This window comes from Capsicum annuum, chromosome 6, assembly GCF_002878395.1.
Source record: "Capsicum annuum cultivar UCD-10X-F1 chromosome 6, UCD10Xv1.1, whole genome shotgun sequence".
In the NCBI taxonomy this organism is placed as follows: Eukaryota; Viridiplantae; Streptophyta; class Magnoliopsida; order Solanales; family Solanaceae; genus Capsicum; species Capsicum annuum.
The window spans coordinates 209,582,974-209,607,205 of record NC_061116.1 but is presented as its reverse complement, the minus strand read 5'-3'; the positions used below and the strand labels follow the sequence as shown (position 1 = coordinate 209,607,205).

Below are 24,232 nucleotides of genomic sequence, written 5' to 3'. Positions count from 1 at the left end.
GGAAGTGTCCCTTCCATACGCAAGGTGTTGAGAACTATGCTTAGTGTGAAATCCCGTACTTATGATATGGTGAATTGTGGACTACATTTTTATGATCAAGTCAGTTATATGTGTTAGTTTCCTTCCATCGAGTCCTGGGGGTACTTTTACCCAAAAAATATAGTTGTGTGCCTAGAACCATGTCACGTTATCATGATAATCTCAGTCAAGCCATGATCTAAAGAACTCAATCAGTCATGTGACTCAGGAAATCTCAGAAATCTCATGATCTCAATGAATTCTCTGATAGTAGTACTATTCCATCAGTCAATGAAAGTCAGTTATTCAGTCCACGTACAGCCAGCTAAATAATGTTCAGTCTCTTCAGATGGGAGTAGAAGTTAGCACCGAGTGAACCCAAGGATGGGAACTCACCTGCCAGTTTAGGGTGTGATTCTTAGTAGTAATCCTTATGTTCCATAACTACATAGCCAGCGTAGGTTGAGACATCTTAACCTTCCAGATTAGGGTTGATGAGGTGGCTTAACCTGTCAGTTTAGGGTTCCCACCATTCTTATTCGAGTACCTGCCAGCTAAGGGTCACTCACAACTGTCCTTACCAGTGGTGCAGTATTGACACCCTTCTAGTTGGGGCAGAGATTGGACCCCAACTTAGCTATATGCATTATTTGGACATGTCGGTTAAGCAATTACCTCCCACAGTTTTAGTCCCAATCTCAGTAAAAGAACTCAGATATTCTTTCAGATTTTAGTATACCAAGACTGTCAGTTACAATCAATTCAGTTACAGTATGGAACTTAGGTAGTTCCATCAGATTCAGGACTGTCAGACACAGTCCTTCATGTTATCAGAATTCTAGTATCAGTTATGTTAGATAATAGTAAACCACGTATTAGTGTACAAATCCAGATATCACGTATTCATGATCTTAATTACTATGTATACATGTTTGCACTCTCACATTCATATTACTCAGTCAGTTAGCATTGCTCATGCATACAAACCCTTTTTCATTTAGCCAAGCCCATTCGTATACTCGGTACTTTCAGTTGTATTGACGCATTTGCACTGTGGTGCTTTCTTTTATGTTACACCATAGGTTTAGAGTCATGAGTTCCAGATCAGCAGTAGCAGTAGCAGTAGCATTCCAATACGCAGAGTGGAAGTGAGTCCTCATCCATTCGAGGATGATATTATTTTATTTCATTCATTATTTAAGTTTAGTTTTGCTAGACGGAGTTAGTTGGAGACATGTTCCCTCAACTCCTTATTTCAGACAGTATTTAGAGGCTTTCAGATTTTTGATCTAAACTTCAGTTGTTTCAGGCATTTGTTACCCCATATGGATGTTATTATTTATCGTATATTCTATTCAGTTGAACCTTATGGCCTATTGTTCATGTTTTTCATATTTTACATATATATTATACAGTGTACAGGTACAAATATCAATCATGGGTTAGCTTGTGGTCCTTCGGGGTCATAAGCACCGTGTTTCATTCTGTTTGGCAAATCAAGGCGTTACACATTAACTCAACAACAATTGGTGGAAAGTTTTTAATGGGAAGATCAGCCAGTTTAATTCGATATGCATGTCATAATCATTAAAGTTGACTGTAATTTTCAGATAAACTTTTCTTTTATCTTTTTCAACGGGGACATTCATTATCGTTTTTTTCTTCTCTTTAGTTATACTTTTTATTTTCTTGAGTCAGTTATCCAAATAAAGCAAAAATTGTTGTCATTTTCCTCTTGTCTTTGAGTCAAGTTCATGTCAAAACAAGTGAGAAAAATTTTCAAAACTGGCTGTCAGCCTCTTCAGTTGCACAAAGCAAGACAAAAGTCAGCACATGAAAAAGACATGATTGTGAACCAAAAAAAGGCATGCAGAGAGCTCTGTTAACAAGCAAATCTGGGAACTCACGAAATTACCAAAGTTTAAAGGGTTTATCTGAGAAGCATGGCAAAGCATAGATACTGTGTTTATTTCAGAGTCACTCTTAATAATTTGAGCTTAGGTCAATGACACGATAAAGAAGGGGAAAGTTCCAACAATCTGAAACAAAATAAAGGGAATAGACATTGGAGCAGGTGTCGGGACAGCCAAGTGCTGCAAGCCACCACCCACTACTATGTTTTTAACTGACAAATTTTTTTGTTGAAACGGGGGCAAATTCGTGTCACTTAATTAAGCTACCATTGGAAAAGCACATCCAGGGAAATTTACTTTATGTTCAGGACCCTCCTGGAAAATTAGAATTTACTTTATGCTCAGGACCCTCCTGGAAAATAGAAATTTACTTTATGCTCAGGACCCTCCTAAAAAATGGGAATTTACTTTACGCTCAGGACCCTCTAGAGAAATGGGAATTTACCTTATGTTCAGGGCCTTCCTGGAAAATGGGAATTTACTTTTTGTTCAGGGCCTTCCTGGAAAATGGGAATTTACTTTATGCTCAGTACCCTCCTGGAAAATGGGAATTTACTTTATGCTTAGGACCCTCTTGAAAAATGAGAATTTTCTTTATGTTCAGGACCCTCCTGAAAAATGGGAATTTACTTTATGTTTAGGTGTAATACCCCGTATTTTTGAGCTAGTCTTTAAACCATTATTTCTACATATATAAGTTATAGTCCTAGTGATTCTCATGTGAATATAAGTTTCATGATCTTTATACTCGTGTGCAAAATTCTCATGAGGTTAAAAATGTTCATAGAAATCATTTGGAGCCAAGTTGAGCCAAGATACTTTGATTCGTCCAAAATTTGGTGTTTGATTCTATAAGGGTCTACTTCAAAAATATATAAACTTTTATATACATGGAATTTTTCATCTTAACGACCCACTAAATTTTTGATAATTGAATTAGCTTTCCAACGATACCAATTTCGCCAAAATTGGATACTCGAGCAAAAAGTTATGATTATTTTTGTGAGGTAGTAAGGTCATGCGATTAGCATGCGACGCATGCTCCATTACGGAGCACTGGAGCATGTAACGCACGCTCCATTTTGGAGAAATATAGCATGCGACGAATTCTCTATTCCACCCCTGAGATTTTCATCTTTCAGTTTTCGCGTCCTGATGGTTAATTGGGTAATATTCCCACCCATATATAGTCCAAAAACACGGTATTTGCTCCCATTTACACCAAAATATACCCATATTTCTCAAAGTCCTCTCAAGAAAACATTAGGGTTTTTAATTGGGGATTCAAGTTCAAGCAAATTTCTCCGTCAATCATCAAGAATCTTCCGTCTAAGGTATGTGTAGTGTTCATCCACGGATTCCTTTCGTCTGTGGAGTTCAAGAAATAAGTTTTAAACTATAAATTATGATTGTCTTGTTGTGGTATTATTATGTCCATGTTGATGGTTGTTAATTGTATTATAAAATAGTATCTTGATGTATTTTTATGGAGTTGTGGGCATGATAGTTAGAATCCATGAAGTTGGGTAGTTTAAGCTTGTTAAATTCATGAATACACCTATGTCATAAAGGGTGCATGCAAGGTATTTGATAAAATGTTTAGAATAGTAGAAATCTAGTTTTCATGACTCAATAGGGCTTAAATGACAAGTCCATGCTATATCCCTTATGACTCAACATGAATTTCATGCAAATTGTTGTGTATTGTTGTTGTGATATGGAATTCTCATGAAATTGGAATCATGCAAGTATATACATGTTATATGCATTCTCTTCCATGTTCAAGATTATGATGACCATGCACTTTATGAAATCCCCAACTTATGACATCATGAATTGTGGACTTTATTCCTATGATCAAGTAAGTCATGTTATGTCAGTTTTCTTCCATCGAGTCCTGGGGGTACTTGTACCCAAAAAATATAGCTGTGTGCCTAGAGCCAAGTCCTATTTTCATGATATCCTCAGTCAATCCATGATCCATAGAACTCAGTCAGTTATGTGACTCAGGAAAACTCAGAAAACCTCAGAAATCTCAGAAATCTCAGTAGTTCAGTAATCTCAGTGATCTCAGTACTCAATAATCTCAGTAACCTCAGTATTTCCATTAATCTGAGTAATCTCATGAACTCATTTAGTTGTCAGATATCAATAGTATTTCGTCAGCCACAAAACTTAGTAAACTCAGTCCAGTTCAGTTCAGTAATCTACGTTCAGTGTCTATTCAGATGGGAGTTTAGCACCGAGTGAACCCAAGGATGGGAACTCACTTGCCAGTAGAGGGTGTGATTCTTAGAAGCAATCCTTGCATTCCAGAACTATATAGCCAACGTAGGTTGAGATATCTACCTATCTGTTGAGGGTTGATGAAGTGGCTTAACCTACCAGTAGAGGGTTCCCACCATTCTCATTATGAGTACCTGCTAGTAGAGGGTTCTTACAGTCAGTCCTTACCAGTGGCGCAGTATTGACACCCTTCCAATCAGGGCAGAGATTGGACCCTAACTTAGCTTTATTGTTTATAGGGAGCACATCAGTTACATGACTATTTCCCACAGTTTCAGTTACAGATTTAAGGACTTTCAAATATAGTCACCCAGTCTTAGTAAGAGAACTCAGATAGTTATTCAGATTTAGGATTGTCAGATATAGTCAACTCAGTACAGTACAGAACTCAGATAGTTCCATCAGATTCAGGATTTCCAAATACGGTCACTCATGTTATAAGTTATATCAGTCATACCAGTTACATTAGTTATCAGTAAACTTATGTTATCAGTATTCAGATTCAGGATTTTCAGATACAGTCAATCAGACTAGTTCTCCATACTTTGAAATGTCAGAAGTATTCATTCATTTATTCAGTAATACAGTATCAGTTCCTCACTTATTAGTGACTTACATATCAATATCAGTAAACTCATTCAATCAGTATCAGTAAACTCATGTTGTTAGTATTCAAACTCTGTAGTTAGTATCACCGCGAGTTCAGTTGCAGTTACTTATGCATGTATGTATTCTCACGTTCATACCAATCAGCATTGTTCATGCATATAAACCCTTTGCATTTAGCCTACCTCACTCGTATACTCAGTACATTCAGTCGTACTGACGTATTCTTGCAATAGTGTTTTACTTTACGCCATAGGTTCAGAGGCACGAGTTCCAGAGCAGCAGGAGCGTTGTGGATTCCAGCAAATAGAGTTAGCAGCGAGTCCTCTTCATTCGAGGGCAATATGATTATTTATTTATTTTAGTGCTCCGTTAATTAGACATTTCAGTAGATGGAGTTCGTTGGAGATATGTTCCTTCAACTCCTTATTCAGTAAAGTTAGAGGCTTTCAGACTATAGCATGTCAGACAGTTTTTATCAGTCATTAGGCATTGTTATATTATTTTCAGATATTATTTTATCATATATTATGATTCAGTTTGAACCTTATGGCATTTCAGCCTTTATTTCTGCATTATATACAATATGTCATGCAGTGTACAGGTACAGATATCAGTCATGGGTTAGTTGATGGTCCTTCGGTATTGCTAGCACCGTGTAGCTTTCCGGGTACCAGATTCGGGGCATTATATTAAGACCCTCCTGAAAAATAAAAATTTTCTTTTATGTTCAGGACCCTCCTGAAAAATGGAAATTATTTTTATGTTCAGGATCCTCCTAGAAAATGAGAATTTACTTTATGCTCAGAACCCTCCTGGAAAATGGAAATTTTCTTTATGCTCATCACCCTCCTGGAAAATAGGAATTTACTTAATGTTCAGGATCCTCCTGGAAAATGAGAATTTTGTTTTATGTTCAGGACCCTCCTGAAAAATGGGAATTTTCTTTATGTTCAGGACCCTCCTGAAAAATGAGACTTTTCTTTATGTTCAGGACCCTCCTGAAAAATGAAAATTTACTTTATGCTCAGGACCCTCCTGGAAAATGGAAATTTACTTTTTGTTTAGGACCCTCCTAGAAAATGGGAATTTATTTTCTATTCAGGCCTCTCCTGGAAAATGGGAATTTACCTTATGTTCAGGACCCTCCTGGAAAATGGGAATTTACTTTCTGTCAGGACCCTCCTGAAAAATAGGAATTTACTTTCTGTTCAAGACCCTCTTGCAAAATGGGAATTTACTTTCTGTTCAGGAACCTCCTGGAAAATGGGAATTTACTTTTTGTTCAGGACCCTCCTTGAAAATGGGACCATGCTTTTAAAAATGAAATCCTTCTTTATCATAATCTTAGTTTGAGATAATTTTTGTTTTAGTTTTGATTTTGGCTTTCAGGAGCCCGACTAATGAACAGGGTGATGAAATGACAAGTCAGGAGACCATCTGAAGAACGGAGTGATAAAATTGTAAGTCAGGAGCCCTCCTGAAGAATAGGGTGATAAAATTGAAAATCAGGAGCTCGCCTGAAGAACGGGGTGATGAAATTGTAAGTCAGGAGCCCACCTGAAGAACAGGGTGATGAAATTAAAAATCAGGAGCTCGCCTGAAGAATGGGGTGATGAAATTGCAAGTCAGGAGCCCACCTGAAGAATAGGGTGATAAAACTGAAAGTCAGGAGCCCACTTGAAGAACGAGGTGATGAAGTTGCAAGTCAGGAGCCCGCCTGAAGAACAGGGTGATGAAATTGAAAGTCAGGAGCCCGCCTGAAGAACGAGGTGATGAAGTTGCAAGTCAGGAGTCCGCCTGCAGAACAGGGCGATAAAATTGAAAGTTGGGAGTTCACCTAAAGAATAGGGCAAAGAAGTTGAAATTCAAGCAACAAGACGAAGAAATCAAAAGTAAAAAATAGCAAGTTAGGAGTCTGCCTGAAGAATAGGGTGATGAAACTCAAGTCAAGAGTCCAAAAGAAGCAACATAGATAGAATTTTTGTAATTTTATTTTTGTTTTAACTTGTAATTTTCATTTTTAATGTAATAACAGAACCGCAAATCGGAACCTCGACAAGACCTCATCAACTCTCCAACTCGGTATAGTCCTTCTCCTTCCCTTGAAAGTATCTGCGACTGATTTCCTTTATAACTTGGGTAGTTAGGATGTCCTGATGTAGACTCGGTTTCCCTCTTTCCTTTCATTTCATTCTTTTTGAATAATGATATGGACAAAATTCTGTCTCATTGTCTACTTCTTTGTCTGAAAACATTTCATGTTTACATTCAAAGAGGGCATGTTGTAGACACCTAATTTTGTTCCTCCCAAAACTCAATTTATTCATTTTTTTTAGTCTTGTTATCATACACTCTCACCTATGTGATTATATCTTAAAAAAATACAAAAAATAATAACCCTTAACAAAATCACTAACAAATTTATCTTGTTTTAATCTTCCTATCACCCATACCCCTAACCTCACCTACCCTACCCCTACCCCCTACCCTGCCACGTGTTTTCTATCCCTCACCTACTCACGTTATCCTCATCTTTTTTCTTAACATAATGGACAAAAAAAGAACAAAAATCCACATAAAGGGACCTACTGGAATTTTCCATTTTTAGGGGGGTGGGACATAATTCCAATTTTTATATTCATCATATTCTCACACACAGGAGGAGGACACCCACAGAAAAGCTCTCCATTTTTTTATACTCCATACAGATACAAAAGGAGGGACAACCATCATCTTCTCCTAGAGGAACACTTACGAATAAAACCTCACCAGATACGAATATAGATTGATCCTCATTGAATAACTGAACCACTATTTTCTCCACATAACAGAGCTTCATCGCACACACCGTCACCCATAAAAATCACACTCATGGAAAAATTGAGAGGGAGATTGTGAGGGAGAGAAGAGTAACAAAGAAAGTAGAGAAGAGAAAGAGAGAGAGGAGATCGAGCAGAATCTAGTGGATTCAAGTTTTCCGATGACCTCTTCACTAAAATGGACTGTTTTTAGTTGTTTTCAAGCAATTTTGGCTAGAAAACCTTCAAATCCGTTGGAAATCCGATCCTTTTCCGGCTATTCGTGACGCTATTTGTGTTCGCTGGAGTTCTGACCATGCAATATCTATTGGTTTTCTCATCATTTTGGTCTCGAGTATTCATCTGTGCTTAGTAGATTTTTCATTCGAATCTAAATTCGGGTTGTTGGGTTTTTTGAACTGTTTCTCGATTGATTTGGAGAGTCAATATTTCGTTGGTATTCTTTGAAGTTCTCGAGTTGGTTGGCTCTTATTTCTCTTCTTAAGTCAATCAAAAGATCTTGAGGTCCAATTCTATCTTCTCTCCCTTTAATTTTTACGTAATCGTGAATGATTTGTGTGTTTAAAGCTTCGTTGTGTGTTGTTTGATATTGGATTTAAAACTTGATTGTTGGATTGCGTATAGAATTGGTTTAATCATGTTGAGAATGAATTTGGGGGTGGAAATAGAAAATTGATAAAAAAAATGGATATTATGGTATTTCAATTCATTGTTTATGTTGAACGTCGATAGTATCCTGTTTAGACCGAGAATTGGTAGGCAAATCATAGATTTTGGGTAGGCAAAGTTAAAGACTCGTGTTTTTGTTGAATGTTTGAAATTTCATCAAGTGGTTTGATTTTCTCGCACTAAAATGTATTTATTTAGTTGGGGAATGCTCCGAGGCCATCTGTATTTATTTATCGGGGAATGCCCCTAAGTATCCTGTACCCGGAGGATGTTCATGATGAAGGCCCAAGACATCGGGTAAAGCATAGTTTAGGGTTAGAATAGAGCAGGTTTATATTTTTTCCACTTTTCTATTTCGGACTGTATAATTGGACTGGACATTATATTTTGGGGTTATTTTGATTGACTGTTTTATGTGCTTTTGTGTGGTTTATACATTCATAGTGTTTAAATTATCCGATATGCTCCACCAAGCGACCGTGGTCGAACCACGGGATCGAGGGGTGCCTAACACCTTCCCCTCGGTCAACAGAATTCCTTAGCCAGAATCTCTATTCGTAAACCAGTTTTAAAGAGTCAAATCATTTTGAAAAGAATTTTTCAAAGGTGATTTGGCACACCAGATTATGTTAAGTTGCAACTTTGAGTTTTGAATATAAATAATCCGTTACAGAAAAAATTGTTTTCTTTTGTCACTTAATAATAAAAACCATTTCAAATTTTAAAAATAATCTTTTGGTTAAAAAGGGAGTGTGACACTACCCCTCCAAGAAGGTTACTAAACACTGAATTAATCAGCCATGATAGTACTATTGCATGAACTCTTTCCCATTGATTAGCTAAGTCTGTAGAGAAGATTTATTTCTTCCAAGAACCATCAATCATTCCAAACTTATTTTTACCTAATAATGCTATCCTAACTATTTTAATCCATACTACATAATTTTCACTTCCAATGAAACAAGTGAAGTGCCTGAGATGTCTGCAATTGAGAGATATAGAGGGTGATTGATATCTCGAGTAGTAGTTGTAAGCTGAAATGAAGTACTGGAATCTGCATTATTCACTGAAGGTACAATTCAACTACCAATTCCATCAACATCGGTCGCCATTGTAATTTATTATAAAGGATTTGCAAAAAAATGAACTCCCATATTCTGTAGTTCTTGATTTCAAGAACAAATGTAGGATCGAGTCTCATGTATTGATTCAATTCAGTACAAGCTATGATACCATGAAGAATTAGGTTATCTTAATGGTAATAACTATGAACAACTAAGCAAGAAGACAAGAAAGTAAGAGAGAAGAGACAACACAGATAATCATAGAGCATTAGCCAAAACTGTTATTCTTTGTATTCAAGTTTTTATCCAATAGTACATGATACATATGTCTATATAGGTAATTAGTAAGTGGTCTAAGACAACTAGTAGGTTAGTTGGTTGGTTAGTTGTAAGACCCCATAAAATCTTAAGTCTAGAATTCAGCTCATTTGGCTTTACAAGCCTCATGACAAAGAAATTTTTACAAGTGTTCAAAACTTAATCTCATTTTAGTCCTCCAAACTTTGGAGATTTATTTGACAATCTTTCCGACCTTTTTTTTTTTATTTTCAAGTTGCATTGCGATGGGACAAGGTCGTAGTACATCTCGGTTAAGTTTCGAAATTTTTCAGATAGCGTAAGGGCGTGTTTGGGTTTCCAAAATAGTAGCTCGGGGCGAAAAGCCCGCGTCGCCTAGGCTAGAGCACTGCTCTAGGCCAGGCGATGCCTGCTAACTCCGGTGCTGCCCAGGTTTTTCAGCATTCCACCTCCTCATTTTTAAAGGTATTTTGGTCATTCTCCACCCATATATAAGCTTCTAAACACGGGATTTAAGCTCCAAAACACCAAAATATAGTGATTTTATTGAATTCCTCTCAAAGAACAACCAAGAACAAGTCTAGGGTTCAATTGGCGGTTTCAAGTTCCAAGCAAATTCAACTGTAAAGTTCACGAATTCTTAATCTAAGGTATACATAGTGTTCATCCACGGATTCCTTTCATCCGTGGAGTTCAAGAATCAATCTTTAAATACTAAATCATGAATGTTTTGTGGTGATATGATTGTATTCATGTTGGTGGTTGTTCTTTGTGCTATAGAGTAGTAATTTGATGAATTTTCATGAAGGTTATGATCGTGTAGTTGGAACCCATGGATTTGGGTGGTTTAATGTGGTGTAAATTTGTGAATACACCTATTCCTTAAAGAGTGCATGCAAGGTGTTTGATAAAATGCTTAGAATGCTATAAATCAAGTTTCCATGACTCAATAGTATCTAAATGGCAAGCCAATGTTAACCATTATAATTTAATATGAATTCCATGCTCTATGCTTTATGATTTCACATGAATTCCACGTTATTATTATGTGTGATGGTTGTGGTATGGAATGAGCATGATATTGAAGCGATGCAAGTATATACATGTCGTATGAGATCCCCCTTCTATGTATAAGATGTTGAGAACCATGATTTATATGAATTCCCCTACTTATGATATTGTAAATTATGGACTCTACTCTTATGATAAAGTCAGTCATTTGTGTTAGTTTCCTTCTATCGAGTCCTGGGATATTCATACCCTAAAAATATAGTTGTGTGCCTAGAGCCATGTCATGTTTCATGATCTCCAAAATCAAGCCATGAATCAATAGAAATCAGCCAGTCATGTGACTCTGGAAAATCTCATGATCTCAGTCAGTTATCAGATATCAGAAGTATTCCATCAGTTAACGAAATTTAGTAAGTTCAGTCCACGTATAGTCAGTTACTCATGTTCAATCTCTTCAGATGGGAGTAGAAGTTAGCACCGAGTGAACCCAAGGATGGGAACTCACCTGTTATATGAGGGTGTGATTCTTAGCAGTCATCCTTGCATTCCAGAACTATGTAGCCAGCATAGGTTGAGACATTCAAGCCTGTTATATGAGGGTAGATGAGGTGGCTTAACCTGTTATATGAGGATTCCCACCGTTCTCACTAGAGTTACCTGTTATATGAGGGTTGCTCGCACATTGTCCTTACCAGTGGTGCGGTATTGACACCCTTCCAGTCGGGGCAGAGATTGGACCCCATCTTAGCCATAATGGCACATATGGGGCATGTCGGTTAAACACCTACCTCCCACAGTTTCAGTATTAGTCTCAATAAAAGAACTCAGATAGTTCTTCAGATTTTAGTATATCAGGACTGTCAGATACAGTCAAATTCAGTTACAGTATGGACTTAGATAGTTTCATCAGATTCAGGACTGTCAGATACAGTCACCCATATTATTAGAACTACAGTATCAGTCATGATTAGTTATCAGTAAACCATGTATTAGTGTACAGATTTAGCTATCGCGTATTTACGATCTCAGTTACTGTGTATGCATGTTTGCACTCTCATGTTCATATCAGTCAGTCAGTTAGCACTGTTCATGCATGTAAACTCTTTTGTATTTAGCCTACCTCGCTCGTATACTCAGTACATTCCCACGTACTGACGCATTTGCGCTATGGTGCTTTCTTTTCATGTTACACCATAGGTTCAGAGACACGAGTTCCTGACCATCAGTAGCAGTCGCATTCCAGTATACAGAGTTGTAGTGAGTCCTCTTTATTTAAGGACGATATGATTTGATTCATTTATTTTTTCAGTTAGCTTTCAGTTTTATGAAGTTAGTTGGAGACATGTTCCTTCAACTCCTTATTCAGACAGTACTTAGAGTCTTTCAGATTTAGTTCATATTTATGTTCAATTTTGATTCAGACTTCAGTTGTTTTGGGTATTTATCACCCACATGGATGTTATGTTTTGACAAATTCCTTATTCAGTTGAACCTTATGGCCTATTGTTCACATTTTCCGTATATTACATATATATTATGCAGTGTACAGGTACAGATATCAGTCATGGGTTAGCTTGTGGTCCTTCGGGATCATGAGCACCGTGTAGCGTTTCGGTTCAGATAATCGGGGCTTTACATTAGTGGTGAGCTAGAGGTTAGTTATAATTAACTTCACTGATTCATTGCAGTAGTAATTTGATATAGTTGGAACACCTTTAACTACCTGCTTCAGCACTATCATTTTGCATAGTTATTGTCCATCTTTTGATACATATCAGGCATTGTATTCTCCGAATAATTCAAATCGAAGCAATTGGATGTCCAATTCGGGCCCATATGACATGACCGATCAATAGATCCACCTTTGTATATATTCCATACATTACACTAGATAGATATCATATTCATGGAATACGATTCACTTTCAAGATGCCTTGGTGATGAAATGGTAGACACGCGAGACTTAAAATCTTGTGCTAAAGAGCGTGGAGGTTCGAGTCCTCTTCAAGGCATAATATTGAGAATGCTCATTGAATGAGAATTCTAAATTGAAATAAATTCGATAGCAGATCGCGAAATCTTGGTGATCTTCTCTATCTAATAAAGAATTTGATTATGGTAGCCAAGTCTAATAGGTGGTCCTATACTGAGTCTTCAGTTCTCAGTCGTATGACTTTTCAAGTTGAGCATTTAGTATGAATTTGAAGATTATTCAAAACCAAGAGCATATAGAGATAATTAAGAAAAAGACATTGGTTATCACGTTTTATGGTGGGGTACCTAAACCAACCAACTTTTGAGTTCATTTGTTTTTTTTTTTTTTTCTGGTTTAACTATATAAAATTGTCCTTTTTATCCATCAAGAATTCATATTTTTATGCTATCTGAAACATCTCATCACTAATATCCCTACAATATCAACAAAAAATAATTACACCAGGAAAAATTTACTCTGCATACCAAGTCTAGCTCAACTAGGAGCTAAAGTGGATTATAACTAACACAAATTATACTTTCAATTTCGTTTTAGATTTGGTTATTTTATTGATGGATTAGTTCTAATTAATTCTACTAAGCATTGATTATAAGATGGTATTTTAGGGTAGATGATTCTCCAACTGAATGAGTAATGTGTGTGCCACTCACAATAAATTTGAGTCGTGACAATATTATTTTGGATTTTATTGTAAGAATTTTTGTTAGCGAATATGAATATTTAAGAGGATTAATTCAAGGTCTAGAATAGTTTTATTGTTGAAAGAAAACAATCTTTCTTTCCTTCTTTTTTCTTATAAAAGAATTGTACATTTTCACTAACTTCAATATTTTCTAACCAAAATTTAAATTATAAATTCATTAAATTAAATAATTTAATCATGCAAAGAAGATGTATGAATGTCCAATGTGAAGGTGTGTAAGGCTGAATATGAAGGTAGATTCAAGAAGTATTAGAGAGAAGTGATTATTCAAGGAATAATGACACAATTTCATTTTATCAAGGACGTGACATTAGATAGGAGAGGTTAGAGGACTCAAATAAGAATATATAAGCAGATCAATTGAGTTAAGCAAATCATTGATGAGTTATTTAAAGATTGTCTAACTTAAACTTTAGATGTCCTAAATTATCATTAAAATAATTAGGTGTTGACTCCTTATTAATTAATTTGAGAGTCATCTATTTAATGTACTCTATTTTTGCCTAATTAACTGTAACGCCCTCAAATTTTGCGTACATTATTTTTTGATTTTTCCGTGTTTGAAATATAAAATGACTTAAAATATGTTCGGAAATATTAAAAGGGTAATCCAGAGGAATTTCAAAATTTTTGGACGAGGTTCGGGGAGTTTCGGGACACGGAGGTAGTAAGCTTCCACGATAGCCCCGCGTCGCGGAGGTTGGTGTCAGTGCTAGACTCGTGTCGCGGAGGCTAGAGTCCATGATGGACCCTATGTAACGGAGGCTGTGTTTTCTGCGTATTTAATTAAAGTTCAAGGGGGACTTTTTGGTCTTTTCCCCTTAAACCCATTCCTCACGACTTAAAACATCCCCTAATCATTATAATCCCTTTTTATAATCTCTAAGCAATCTTTCTCCAACAAGAAAGGAGAAAACTATCTAGGCCTAAGAATTTTGGTATTCAAGGGTCAAATTTCTTTACGTTTTCATCGTTATTGAGGTATGTGGATCCTAAATCTCATGGGCGTAAATTTATCATTTAAATAAGTTTTGAAGGTATATAATTATGTATATGAAATGGGTTTTGATATTGTTAAATGAGCACTCATTATAAATCCCGTTTTATGATGAAATCTTGTATAAACTATGGGGTTTTTTTCCTAAACTCGAATTTCTTTTCATAATTACTTATGTTATGAGTTCTGAGAATTGATATGAGAGCAAAACTTACGAAGTTCCCTCTCTATTTATGAAATCCGTTGTCTTAACATGTTGTAGTTGTCAAATGCATGATTTAAAGAGAGGGTATGGTTTTGTATTTCAAGAGAGGGTACTTTCTTTACTTTCAAATTATTCATTTGTGTTAAATGGAAGACTTCATGTGATTTAAGTAAGAATTGGCCCCCACATATTTTAGTAATGCAAAGAGATTGTTTTGCACAAGTTTCATATACTATTTGAATAAGAACTCTCATGTGATGTTTAAATATTTTGGGTGGTCATTAACATGCTTTGAATAAGAAGGGCTATAGATAAGATGTGGCATGATATGAATGACTTGCAAGTCTGGGTATGACGATACCCTGTTATGATGTGCCTTTAACCGAATAAGAAATGAACTGTTTATAAGCATGAAGTATGTTTTTAAGAGGTTAAAATTGGGCTTAAAGAGAGCTAGATGATTACCCAAAGAAGACACGTATTCAGATAACTCATTGCCGAAAATCGTGTTTTGCCGACACGAGATTATGATGTCCCAGATAGGGATTATATGTTTGCTATGTGCATTTGGCGTATTATATATCAAAGACTCCAGCCGTTGTGGCAAACTTAAGTTGGGGGCTTGGCTGACGAGTTAACGACGGACTCATATCGTCCGTGGGTATTAAGTTGTAGGGTGTATTACCTAACTCAGAACTAAAAAAATAAAGATGGTTGAGTTTATGTTTTGCAAGAATGTTTTGAAACTTTGAAATATGCTCATGTGTTTTACCTATATTATGCTAAATTGATTTAGAACTGCTCTCAAATATTTTACTTGAATTATAAGCTTTTTTGGATTGTTCCACATACCAGTACTTTTTAAGTATTGACCCCTTTTCCCTGCAGGTTCTGAGGCACAGTCCCGTGGCCCAGTTCAACAGTAGATTTCCCTCATATAGTCAGGTTGGCGAGCCTCCCTTACTTCTGAAGGCATCCTATCCATATTTAGTTTTCAGTTGTTTTATGATCTGGTCGGGAACCTTGTCCCGATTTAGACAGACTATTGTTTTCAGCTCAGTAGAGGCTTTGTAGATTGTTTTAGATTGGATTTGGGTCTTCTTATGGTTTGATGTTATGAAGTGTTAAGTTTGATTATGAAACTATCATGTTTTTAGTTTATCTTCCGTACTTCCATTTTATATGAATTATGCTTATGATTACATGTTAAGGGGTCTCTCGGACCCTCATGATCCGAAATACCTGTCAGAGCCTCGATTTGAATCATGACGTTAACTTATTAATCAAAAAGAGATTTAAATAAACACATGTTTTATGATTTGAAAATGAGAGACGATGCATTCATGAAAGGAGCTTTTGCATGCACTTTCCATGAGACTTCATGTAAGATTTATGATATAGAATAATTTATAAATTATTATTAATAAGTTATTAGAAAAACCATACTCCTATATATTTTTTACTTGATTACTTTAAAAAAAAATAAAAAAATTAATCACTTCGTTTCTCCTAACAGTGACATTTTATTTGCGAAAGATTTTCGTTAAGAACTTCGTCCAATAATTAATAACGTAAAGCTTTTGGGTTTATAATCTCACCATTTTTATATTATAAATAAATAAATGTTAGCATATGGAAATTATGAAAAGAAAAAAAACTGGTTATGGACAGTTGTTCAACTGAATGGAAAGGGACTACTACATTATTATCTTGGAAAAATTGCACAAATTTCATATTTAAGACATCATATTACACAATATCCTTTAATATTTAAAAAATTACATAAAATTCCGAATTTCATATTTATTAGTGATCCATATGCTATTTGTATCACTAGTGTATACATATGTATATACTAGTGATACATATACATATGTATTATTACTCCATATGTATCACTGCTTAACGTATGTATCACCAATTCAAAATTACGGAATAAGATGTAATTAGCAAACTATCTGAGATTTTATGTAATATTGCTGAAACTATCCGGGATTTATGTAAGTTACTCTATTATCTTTGCATAACGAAAATTTGGACTTGGACCTAAAGTAGATTAAAATCAATCCAAACTAATCTCTAATTAGTTTCTTGGTACAAAAAAAAACTACCAATATCGATGTTTGAGTAGGAGATCACTCAATACTGCTAAATAAATAAATATGCACATAGATAAATTTAAAATTTCTAGATTATGAATTTTCATAAATATGAAATTTATTTTTAAAACATCTATTAATGCCCGTGGAGAATCGAACCCTCATTCAAGAAATCAACAATTGCTTCTAGTCTACTTTGTTAATGAATTTTCAACAAATGATTCTTATATACATCTAGTAGATTTTTTAATACTCCTATAAATATAGGATTAACACAATAGTTATTCGATTTTTGAAGACACACACCCATTTAACTAAATCTGCCTCTGATTTAAAATGTCTTTAAAAAATATATAAAATAAACTGTAGTAAAAATAAAATCAATTTGACTGCACAAACAATAACAAATTGACAAAAATTGAAACGAGAGGAGTAACTATGACTAGTTCTTTAGTTACACTAGTTATGTGGGAAAAAAAAATTCATGGTTAACCGCTACTATAAAAACAGAAAGTATATGCGATCTTAAAAAATTCACAAAAAAAATTATCATTTTTAAAAGGAGTAAAAGTAGAATAACTAATCTACTTGTATTCGAGTGAGTGGCTACTATTTACACTTAATAAACTAGCCACACATTTATTTTTCTATTTTGTGTGGTGAGTTTAGGCTATTTAATGCTAAATAGATTGCAATTATTTTCTCATTATCCAAATTTGGTTTTGAATCCATCGAGAAGTTGGGTTATCTTCTTCCTTTCACAATTTCTATAGAAAGGAGGGAAGCAAAAAAAGATGAATAATTCAACTTCTTCTCTTGTTATTTTATTTTTCTTGTTAATTTTTAGTTGTTTATGTGAAATAATTGCAAAAACAGACAATGCTGATGCTAAGGTAAATTTTGAATATTCTTGAATTTAAAATTATTTAATTTTTTTTAATCTCAATTTATTATTATTTGCTCGCACCATATTAATCTCTATCAATATTTATTAAAGTAAGCTAAAATAAATGAAAATTAATCCATTTTTTTCTTAATTTCTAAAATAAAAATATATTCATAATCATTTTTAGTAAACATGAAAAAAGGGAGTAGTATCTTTGGACGATGCGAATGAGTGACTTAGGTTTTTTCTGATTTATAGAATATCATCTCTTTTTTAACGGTAATAACAAATATTAATCTCTCTTATTTGTTTTTGTTTGTTTTTTTTTTCTGTTTTTGATCATATATATTTTTGATTTATAGCTTTACGCCGTCTACTTAGGACACAAACCCCACAATGATCATGAACTTATCACTGATTCACATCATGACCTTTTAGGTCAAGTGGTTGGGAGGTATGCATCTTCTTTATATAATAATCAATATGATTTAATTTAACCAGAGAAATGTAGCAATTACTATTTAATACTAATTATAATTAAATGGCATATATTTCTTCATGCAGCAAGGAAGAAGCTAAAAAACTGATGGTGTATAGTTATAGACATGGTTTCTCTGGCTTCGCTGCTTAGCTCACCGATTCTCAAGTCAAAGAAATTGGAGGTAGAAATTTTATACAAAGTAAAATAATGTTACGGAAAATTAAAGAGTTTATTTATTCATTATACTCTTACTTGATCTACGTATATGTCGTAATTGTGTTTCAGAATTACCTGGTGTGGTTCGAATTATACCAAATAGTCTTTACAAGACTCATACATCGAGGAGTTGGAATTTCTTGGGTCTTTCTAAACAAGACTCCAACAGTCTTATGAACAAAACAAATCAAGGTGATGGAGTAATTATTGGCATAATAGATTCAGGTTAAGTATCCTTCTATTTTCTTTTCACTATTATAGAAAATTATCTTCAAAGCATGCATCCTAATCATATTTTATATTGTTGGTGCGTGCATGTATAAAAGTTAAACTCTATTTTATAGGTATTGGATGGGGAGATAATTCAGAAGTTTTCAACGAAAAAGGCGTAGGTCCAATTCCATCTCGATGGAAAGGTAGCTGCAAAGAAGAAGACAATTTTAGTGCGACTAAATATTGCAACCGAAAAATAATTGGAGCTCGTTGGTACATGAAAGGAATGATGGAAGCCAACGACCTAAATCAGACAATGGCTGAAAGATTACATAAATTATCAGCATTAGATGATAATGGGCATGGTACTCATGTTGCTTATACTGCTGCTGGTTCTTATGTTAACAATGTGCAATACTATGATCTTAATATGGGAACAACACATGGAGGAGCACCACTTGCACGGTTAGCTATTTATAAGGTATCATCAATATTGAATTGCTTGAGTAATTATCTTTCTTAATCTAAAAGTTTAAAATGATAGAGAATCGAAACACAATTTTATTTACTTATTTATAATATTTTTAACAGGTGGGTTGGACTTCAATTGGATCAACGATTAGTAATATCGATGTTCTTGCTGCCATTGATGATGCTATAAAAGATGGGGTTGACATATTATCAGCATCCCTTGGTAGCGCTATTAACATTGCCGACATTGATGAAAACAATCTTTTAGGGATGGGATCTTTCCATGCAGTATCCCATGGCATTCCGTTTATTGCGACCGCAGGAAATAGCGGACCTGGCTCTTCCACAGTCGAGAATAATTCTCCATGGCTCATAAGTGTTGCTAGTAGCAATTCCGATAGAGATATTGTTACTCCTTTAACACTAGGCAACAACAAGACAATACTAGTAACTTTTTTTTTCTCTTCTTTAAACTTTATATTTATTAACCAATTGTTTGGTAACAATCCATACTAGTTAGTACATATATTTTTTACACTTTTCATGTGATTGTAGGCTGCAGGGCTTACTAAAGGAATGTAGCAACCCTTTGCTCCTTTGGTCACATTTCCAAATATAACTAAGTGAGTGAAGTGTCTCTACAATATTGCATTATCCAATTAATGCACTTCACAACTTATTAGTAATATCTGTAGGTTAAAGTTTTAAGGGCCAAAAGTGTTTATTCTTTGTTTAAAAAAGAATAAATATTTTGATGAAATTGTTTTAAAAATCGATCTAATCAAACAGTAATTGTTGGCATCTCGCCAAAAGCACAATAACAATACTATCCAATATATAATCCCATTGTGAAAGATGGAATGTACACAGGCCTAACCTCTACTTTAGATGTAAGGTAGAGCGGTTGTAGCTTCTCAACAAAAGCATTTTTCAAATATTGATCTATATATATATGTTAATGTTCTAATTGCAGAGCTGAACAAATTAAGTCTATTGCCGATGGACTAAAAGGAAAAGTTCTAATGCTTTCCTTTGGAGACAACAAAGTACATCCAATTTCTTCTTTGATGGCTCTAAGGAAGACAGGAGTTTTGGCTTTTATTTGTGCTACACCTCCTATTGATCAAATCACTGACTACGCTCAAGTTGCTCATAACCCTATACCTTTTTTTATCATTGATATCGAGCAAGGAAATCAAATTTTAAATTATTTTCATCAATGTACATCCAAGTAAGCACTATTTATATTTCTCTTGCTCGATCCCATCCTTCTTTTTCCTATATTATAGATCTCTCTGAAAATTGATTCATCATTATTTGTAACAGCAATCAAGAACCTATAATTAAATACGGACAAACTAAAATTCTTGAGGGAACCAACACATACACAAAGGTGCCTTCATTCTCCTCAAGAGGCCCTAATACCTTTGCCCCAGAAATTTTAAAGGTAAAATATAAAATTATGTATGTTGTTTGGCAAGAAATTGATTTCAAAGATTAATATACATCAAATTGTTGTTGTCGTTGTTGAATTAATAGAAATTATACTCATATATTATTACAGCCCGATATTGCAGCTCCTGGTGTAAATATACTCGCTGCAGTTCCTCCTCATCTTCTTAAAGGATACAATGGATTCAACATCATGTCAGGAACATCCATGTCAGCCCCTCATGTCGCAGGAATTGTTGCACTCCTCAAAGCTGCACATCCTAATTGGTCTCCCGCAGCTATCAAGTCTGCACTTGTGACAACAGGTAATATCTTATAAATTTAAATTCTATACATTAATAGCACAATTTGACTTATTATAGTATACTAAATTACCTTAGCGAATTCTATATGAAAAGATCTCATTGTTATATATCAATTTAACATAAAAGAACACAAACACTGATAACCTTCCAATTGATTCATTGAGAAAATGATTTACCTTACATTTATTAATTTTATACTATTAATATGTTTTAGCGTATTATAACAGGTTGATTATTACCAAATTAAGCTTATTATTAGTAATTACATGTTATTTGTCCCTTTCATTAATCCCATCGCGCACAGAGAGGTTTACACACTATTACACTGTAAAGTGTTATGAATGGATTTGTTTGTCATCTGTGTGTAGCATGGAACGAGGACACATATGCAACTGAAATTTTTTCAGAAGGAAATGGAGCAAAACTTGCTGATCCATTTGACTTTGGAGGTGGCATATGTAATCCAAATGGAGCAGCAGATCCTGGTTTAATCTATGATATGGATAGAAATGATTATTTGAATTATTTTTGCAGCATGGGTTATAGTAATGATAGGATTTACAATGCAACTACGTATCATTCCGACGCGAAAAAATCATCTTCTTCAGCAGGCATTGTGTGTCCCAAAGAAGTACCTTCAAGGTTGGATATGAATCTCCCTTCAATATCTATTCCAAATCTCAAGGATTCAGTTACTATCAAGAGAACTGTCACCAATGTTGAAAATGCTAACTCTATATACAGATTAGTGGTTAAACCTCCAAGAAATGTTGCTATTAAAGTAACTCCAAATGTGTTGAAGTTTAATGCCAAGATAACCAAGATTTCCTTTGAGGTAAAGATCACATCCACTTGCCCCAAAAGTAGTAAATTTACCTTTGGAAGTTTGGCATGGAGTGATGGCAAACATTTTGTTAGAATTCCTATTGCTGTGAGAAAGCAATAATTAGATGATTAAAGGAAGAGTACCTATCTAGATTTAGAAGTATAAGGTGGAGTGATGACACACATGATGCATGCTAGAAGGAAAAAAGACTTGGTAATTATGTACAAGTTTACGTTGGATTTAGGGGCGAAGGTGTTCATCCGAATTCTCTTCATAAAAAATAACTTGACATTTCAAGTTCAAATTCCAAATAAGTACTATATGTGTATTTTTCAAGCTCCCTTAATAAAAATTTTGATTATTTATTTGTATGAGTATAATTTTTTCTCAAGATAGCAAGTGGATATCTCCAAACAACTTTATAATATGTGAAATAAAAATGGTAGTTTTTTTTTGTTTTTTTTTTTGAGTGTTCTATGTGGCCTTCAAGTCGTATGGTTTGAACAATATATATTCCACGTGGTAGAGAAAACTTGAAAATATTAACAGTTCTGTGTATCTACAAACTTTTATATATATATATATAATGATACTTTTTCTCAGTTAAGCATTTAGTATGGATTTGAAAATGATTGAAAATCAAGAGCATATATTGAGATAATTATTTCCATTTTAAGTCTAGTTCAACTAGGACCTAAAATAGATTTAAATCAGTCCAAACTAATTCATTTCTTTCATTAGTTTTCTTGGTTTTCAAAAATAAAAAAAATAAAGAAAGAGCTATGGATATCGATGTTTGAGAAAGGGGATATAATATCACTCAATACTACAACATATATATATTTTATTTTATTTTTGGATTAAAAGATAGATCCAACTTCCCATAAGTCATTCCTTTGAGAAAAAGGAAATAATCCAAATACAAGAGAAATCCACAGAGAAACAAACGAAAAACAAGAAATAACAACGGGTTGATTTTTAGGTATTACAAATCACAAGATCTAGAACTAACAAAGAGCTGAGCCCAGACAAATAACGAAGTTACAACATGGCATGTTTGAATCTTAAAAGAAATTTCACCAGTTTTTACTGCCTTCTCATTCATTATCTGGTTTCGGTGCTGCTTCTTTGATCTCGTCGGTTCCATCATTCCGCATATCGGAGGTCCATAAAGTGAGGTTAGCACGAAGAAGCTGCATGATCAGAGTGCTGTCCTTGTAGGATTCTTCGCCCAATGTGTCCAGCTCCGCAATTGAGTATAAAAGCATATACTCATCATAAACAAATTTAAGATTTGAGTTTTATGAAACCTCAAAAATCTCACATTACTTTAAGAACGTTTATTAATTCCCAAGGAGAATCGAACCTGTATTCAAGAGGTTAGCAATTGCTTCTGGTCCATTTTGTCAATAAGTTAAGGCTGTCAACCCGGCCCACTTAAAAAAATCGGCCCGATCAACCCACAAGCTGTAGCGTACCAGGTCCCGGACCGGTTTAATTTTGAAATTGGGCCCGGTTAACCCAGCCCAGACCAAAACTGGTTCAGGTCCGCCGGTTAACCGGCCCGACCCGATTAACTTTTTTAAAAAAAAAAAATTGGAGATTTGGGCCAAATTAGCCGTTGGCCCAACGGCTATATAACCGTTTTTGGGTCCAAACAACTAGTTTGGGACCTTTTATTAAATTTTTTTTCATTTTAATTATTTTTTTAATCCAAAAAAATTTCTATAACTACCCTACACCTTCAAATCATTTTTCACACAATTTTTTATTCTCTCAAATCTCAATTCTCAATTCTCAAATATTCTATATATTTAATTTTCTAAAGTGCTCACTTTAATTTTTTAATTTTGTGATTACAAAGTACGAGTGAAAGTTTCTAAAGTCACAATCTTCGGATACTTTCAAAATTTGGTATTGTCGTTCCATCTCTTACGTTTAATTTTTATTTAGTGTATTAATTGTTGAATATTTAATTTTATTATATTTGTGTATTTTGAATTTTTTTGTTTAATTTATATTATATATAAATTAAGAAACCTCGCTACTAAAAGTGTTAAAAAAATTTGTCCCTGAAGCGGTAGTGGTAGTAAAAAGTGAATTACTAGCGGTAGAGGTACTTCAAGTAGTAGATATACCCGTATGCCTTCACCTCCGGTACCGCTTGGTACATCTTTTGAGGAAGAAATAGGTGTAGGTGCTCACGATATGGATTATGTAGAAGCTCAGAAAATTTACGGTATAGAAGAAGAAAATAAAGTAGAAACGGTTAATTTGGACGAAGATGATGAAAATATTGGTGAGACACCCACAATAGAAAATGCTAAAGTTAGATCTGAATCAATTAATCTCCCTCCCCGTCCTCCTCGTGCCCCAAGAGCTCGTAAAACAACTAGTATTGCATGACAATTTTTTGAACGTATATCAAATACTGAGGTGCAATGCAATATTTGTCAATAAATATATAAGTATAAAAGCGGAGGCAAGCAAGGGGGTACGGGTACATTATTGAGACATATAGGTGATGCTCATGAAAGAGAGTTAAATATTGCACGAGGTGGTGGGGATGTTGGTGGGCCAACTCAAACTAGAATGAACCCAGCAACTGGTCAGGTAATGAAGAAGTATAATAAATTGAGGGACCGGTAAAAAATAACTAAAATGGTAGTTATGGATTGTTTGTCTTTTAGTTTTCT

At 34.6% G+C, this 24,232-nt stretch overlaps 1 protein-coding gene across 3 annotated transcripts in view; it reads left to right on the top strand.

Annotated features, from left to right (window-relative positions):
• The first annotated feature begins 17,406 nt into the window (after nt 1–17,406).
• The window catches only part of LOC107855456 (subtilisin-like protease SBT3.11), a 44,648-nt gene continuing 37,822 nt past the window's right edge, over nt 17,407–24,232 (top strand). The window contains exons 1-8 of one of the 3 annotated variants that reach the window (XM_047413881.1): nt 17,407–17,579; nt 17,935–18,026; nt 18,137–18,234; nt 18,339–18,494; nt 18,614–18,963; nt 19,074–19,400; nt 19,509–19,576; nt 19,927–19,990. In XM_047413881.1, coding sequence (XP_047269837.1) covers nt 18,443–18,494; nt 18,614–18,963; nt 19,074–19,400; nt 19,509–19,535 — 756 coding nt within the window. In that variant the 5' untranslated portion in view covers nt 17,407–17,579; nt 17,935–18,026; nt 18,137–18,234; nt 18,339–18,442 and the 3' untranslated portion in view covers nt 19,536–19,576; nt 19,927–19,990. Of the gene's footprint in view, nt 17,580–17,934; nt 18,027–18,136; nt 18,235–18,338; nt 18,495–18,613; nt 18,964–19,073; nt 19,401–19,508; nt 19,577–19,926; nt 20,185–20,279; nt 20,401–20,517; nt 20,711–21,078; nt 21,908–24,232 lie in introns of those variants that run through there. The other 2 variants (XM_047413878.1, XM_047413880.1) reach the window with 2 other exon arrangements.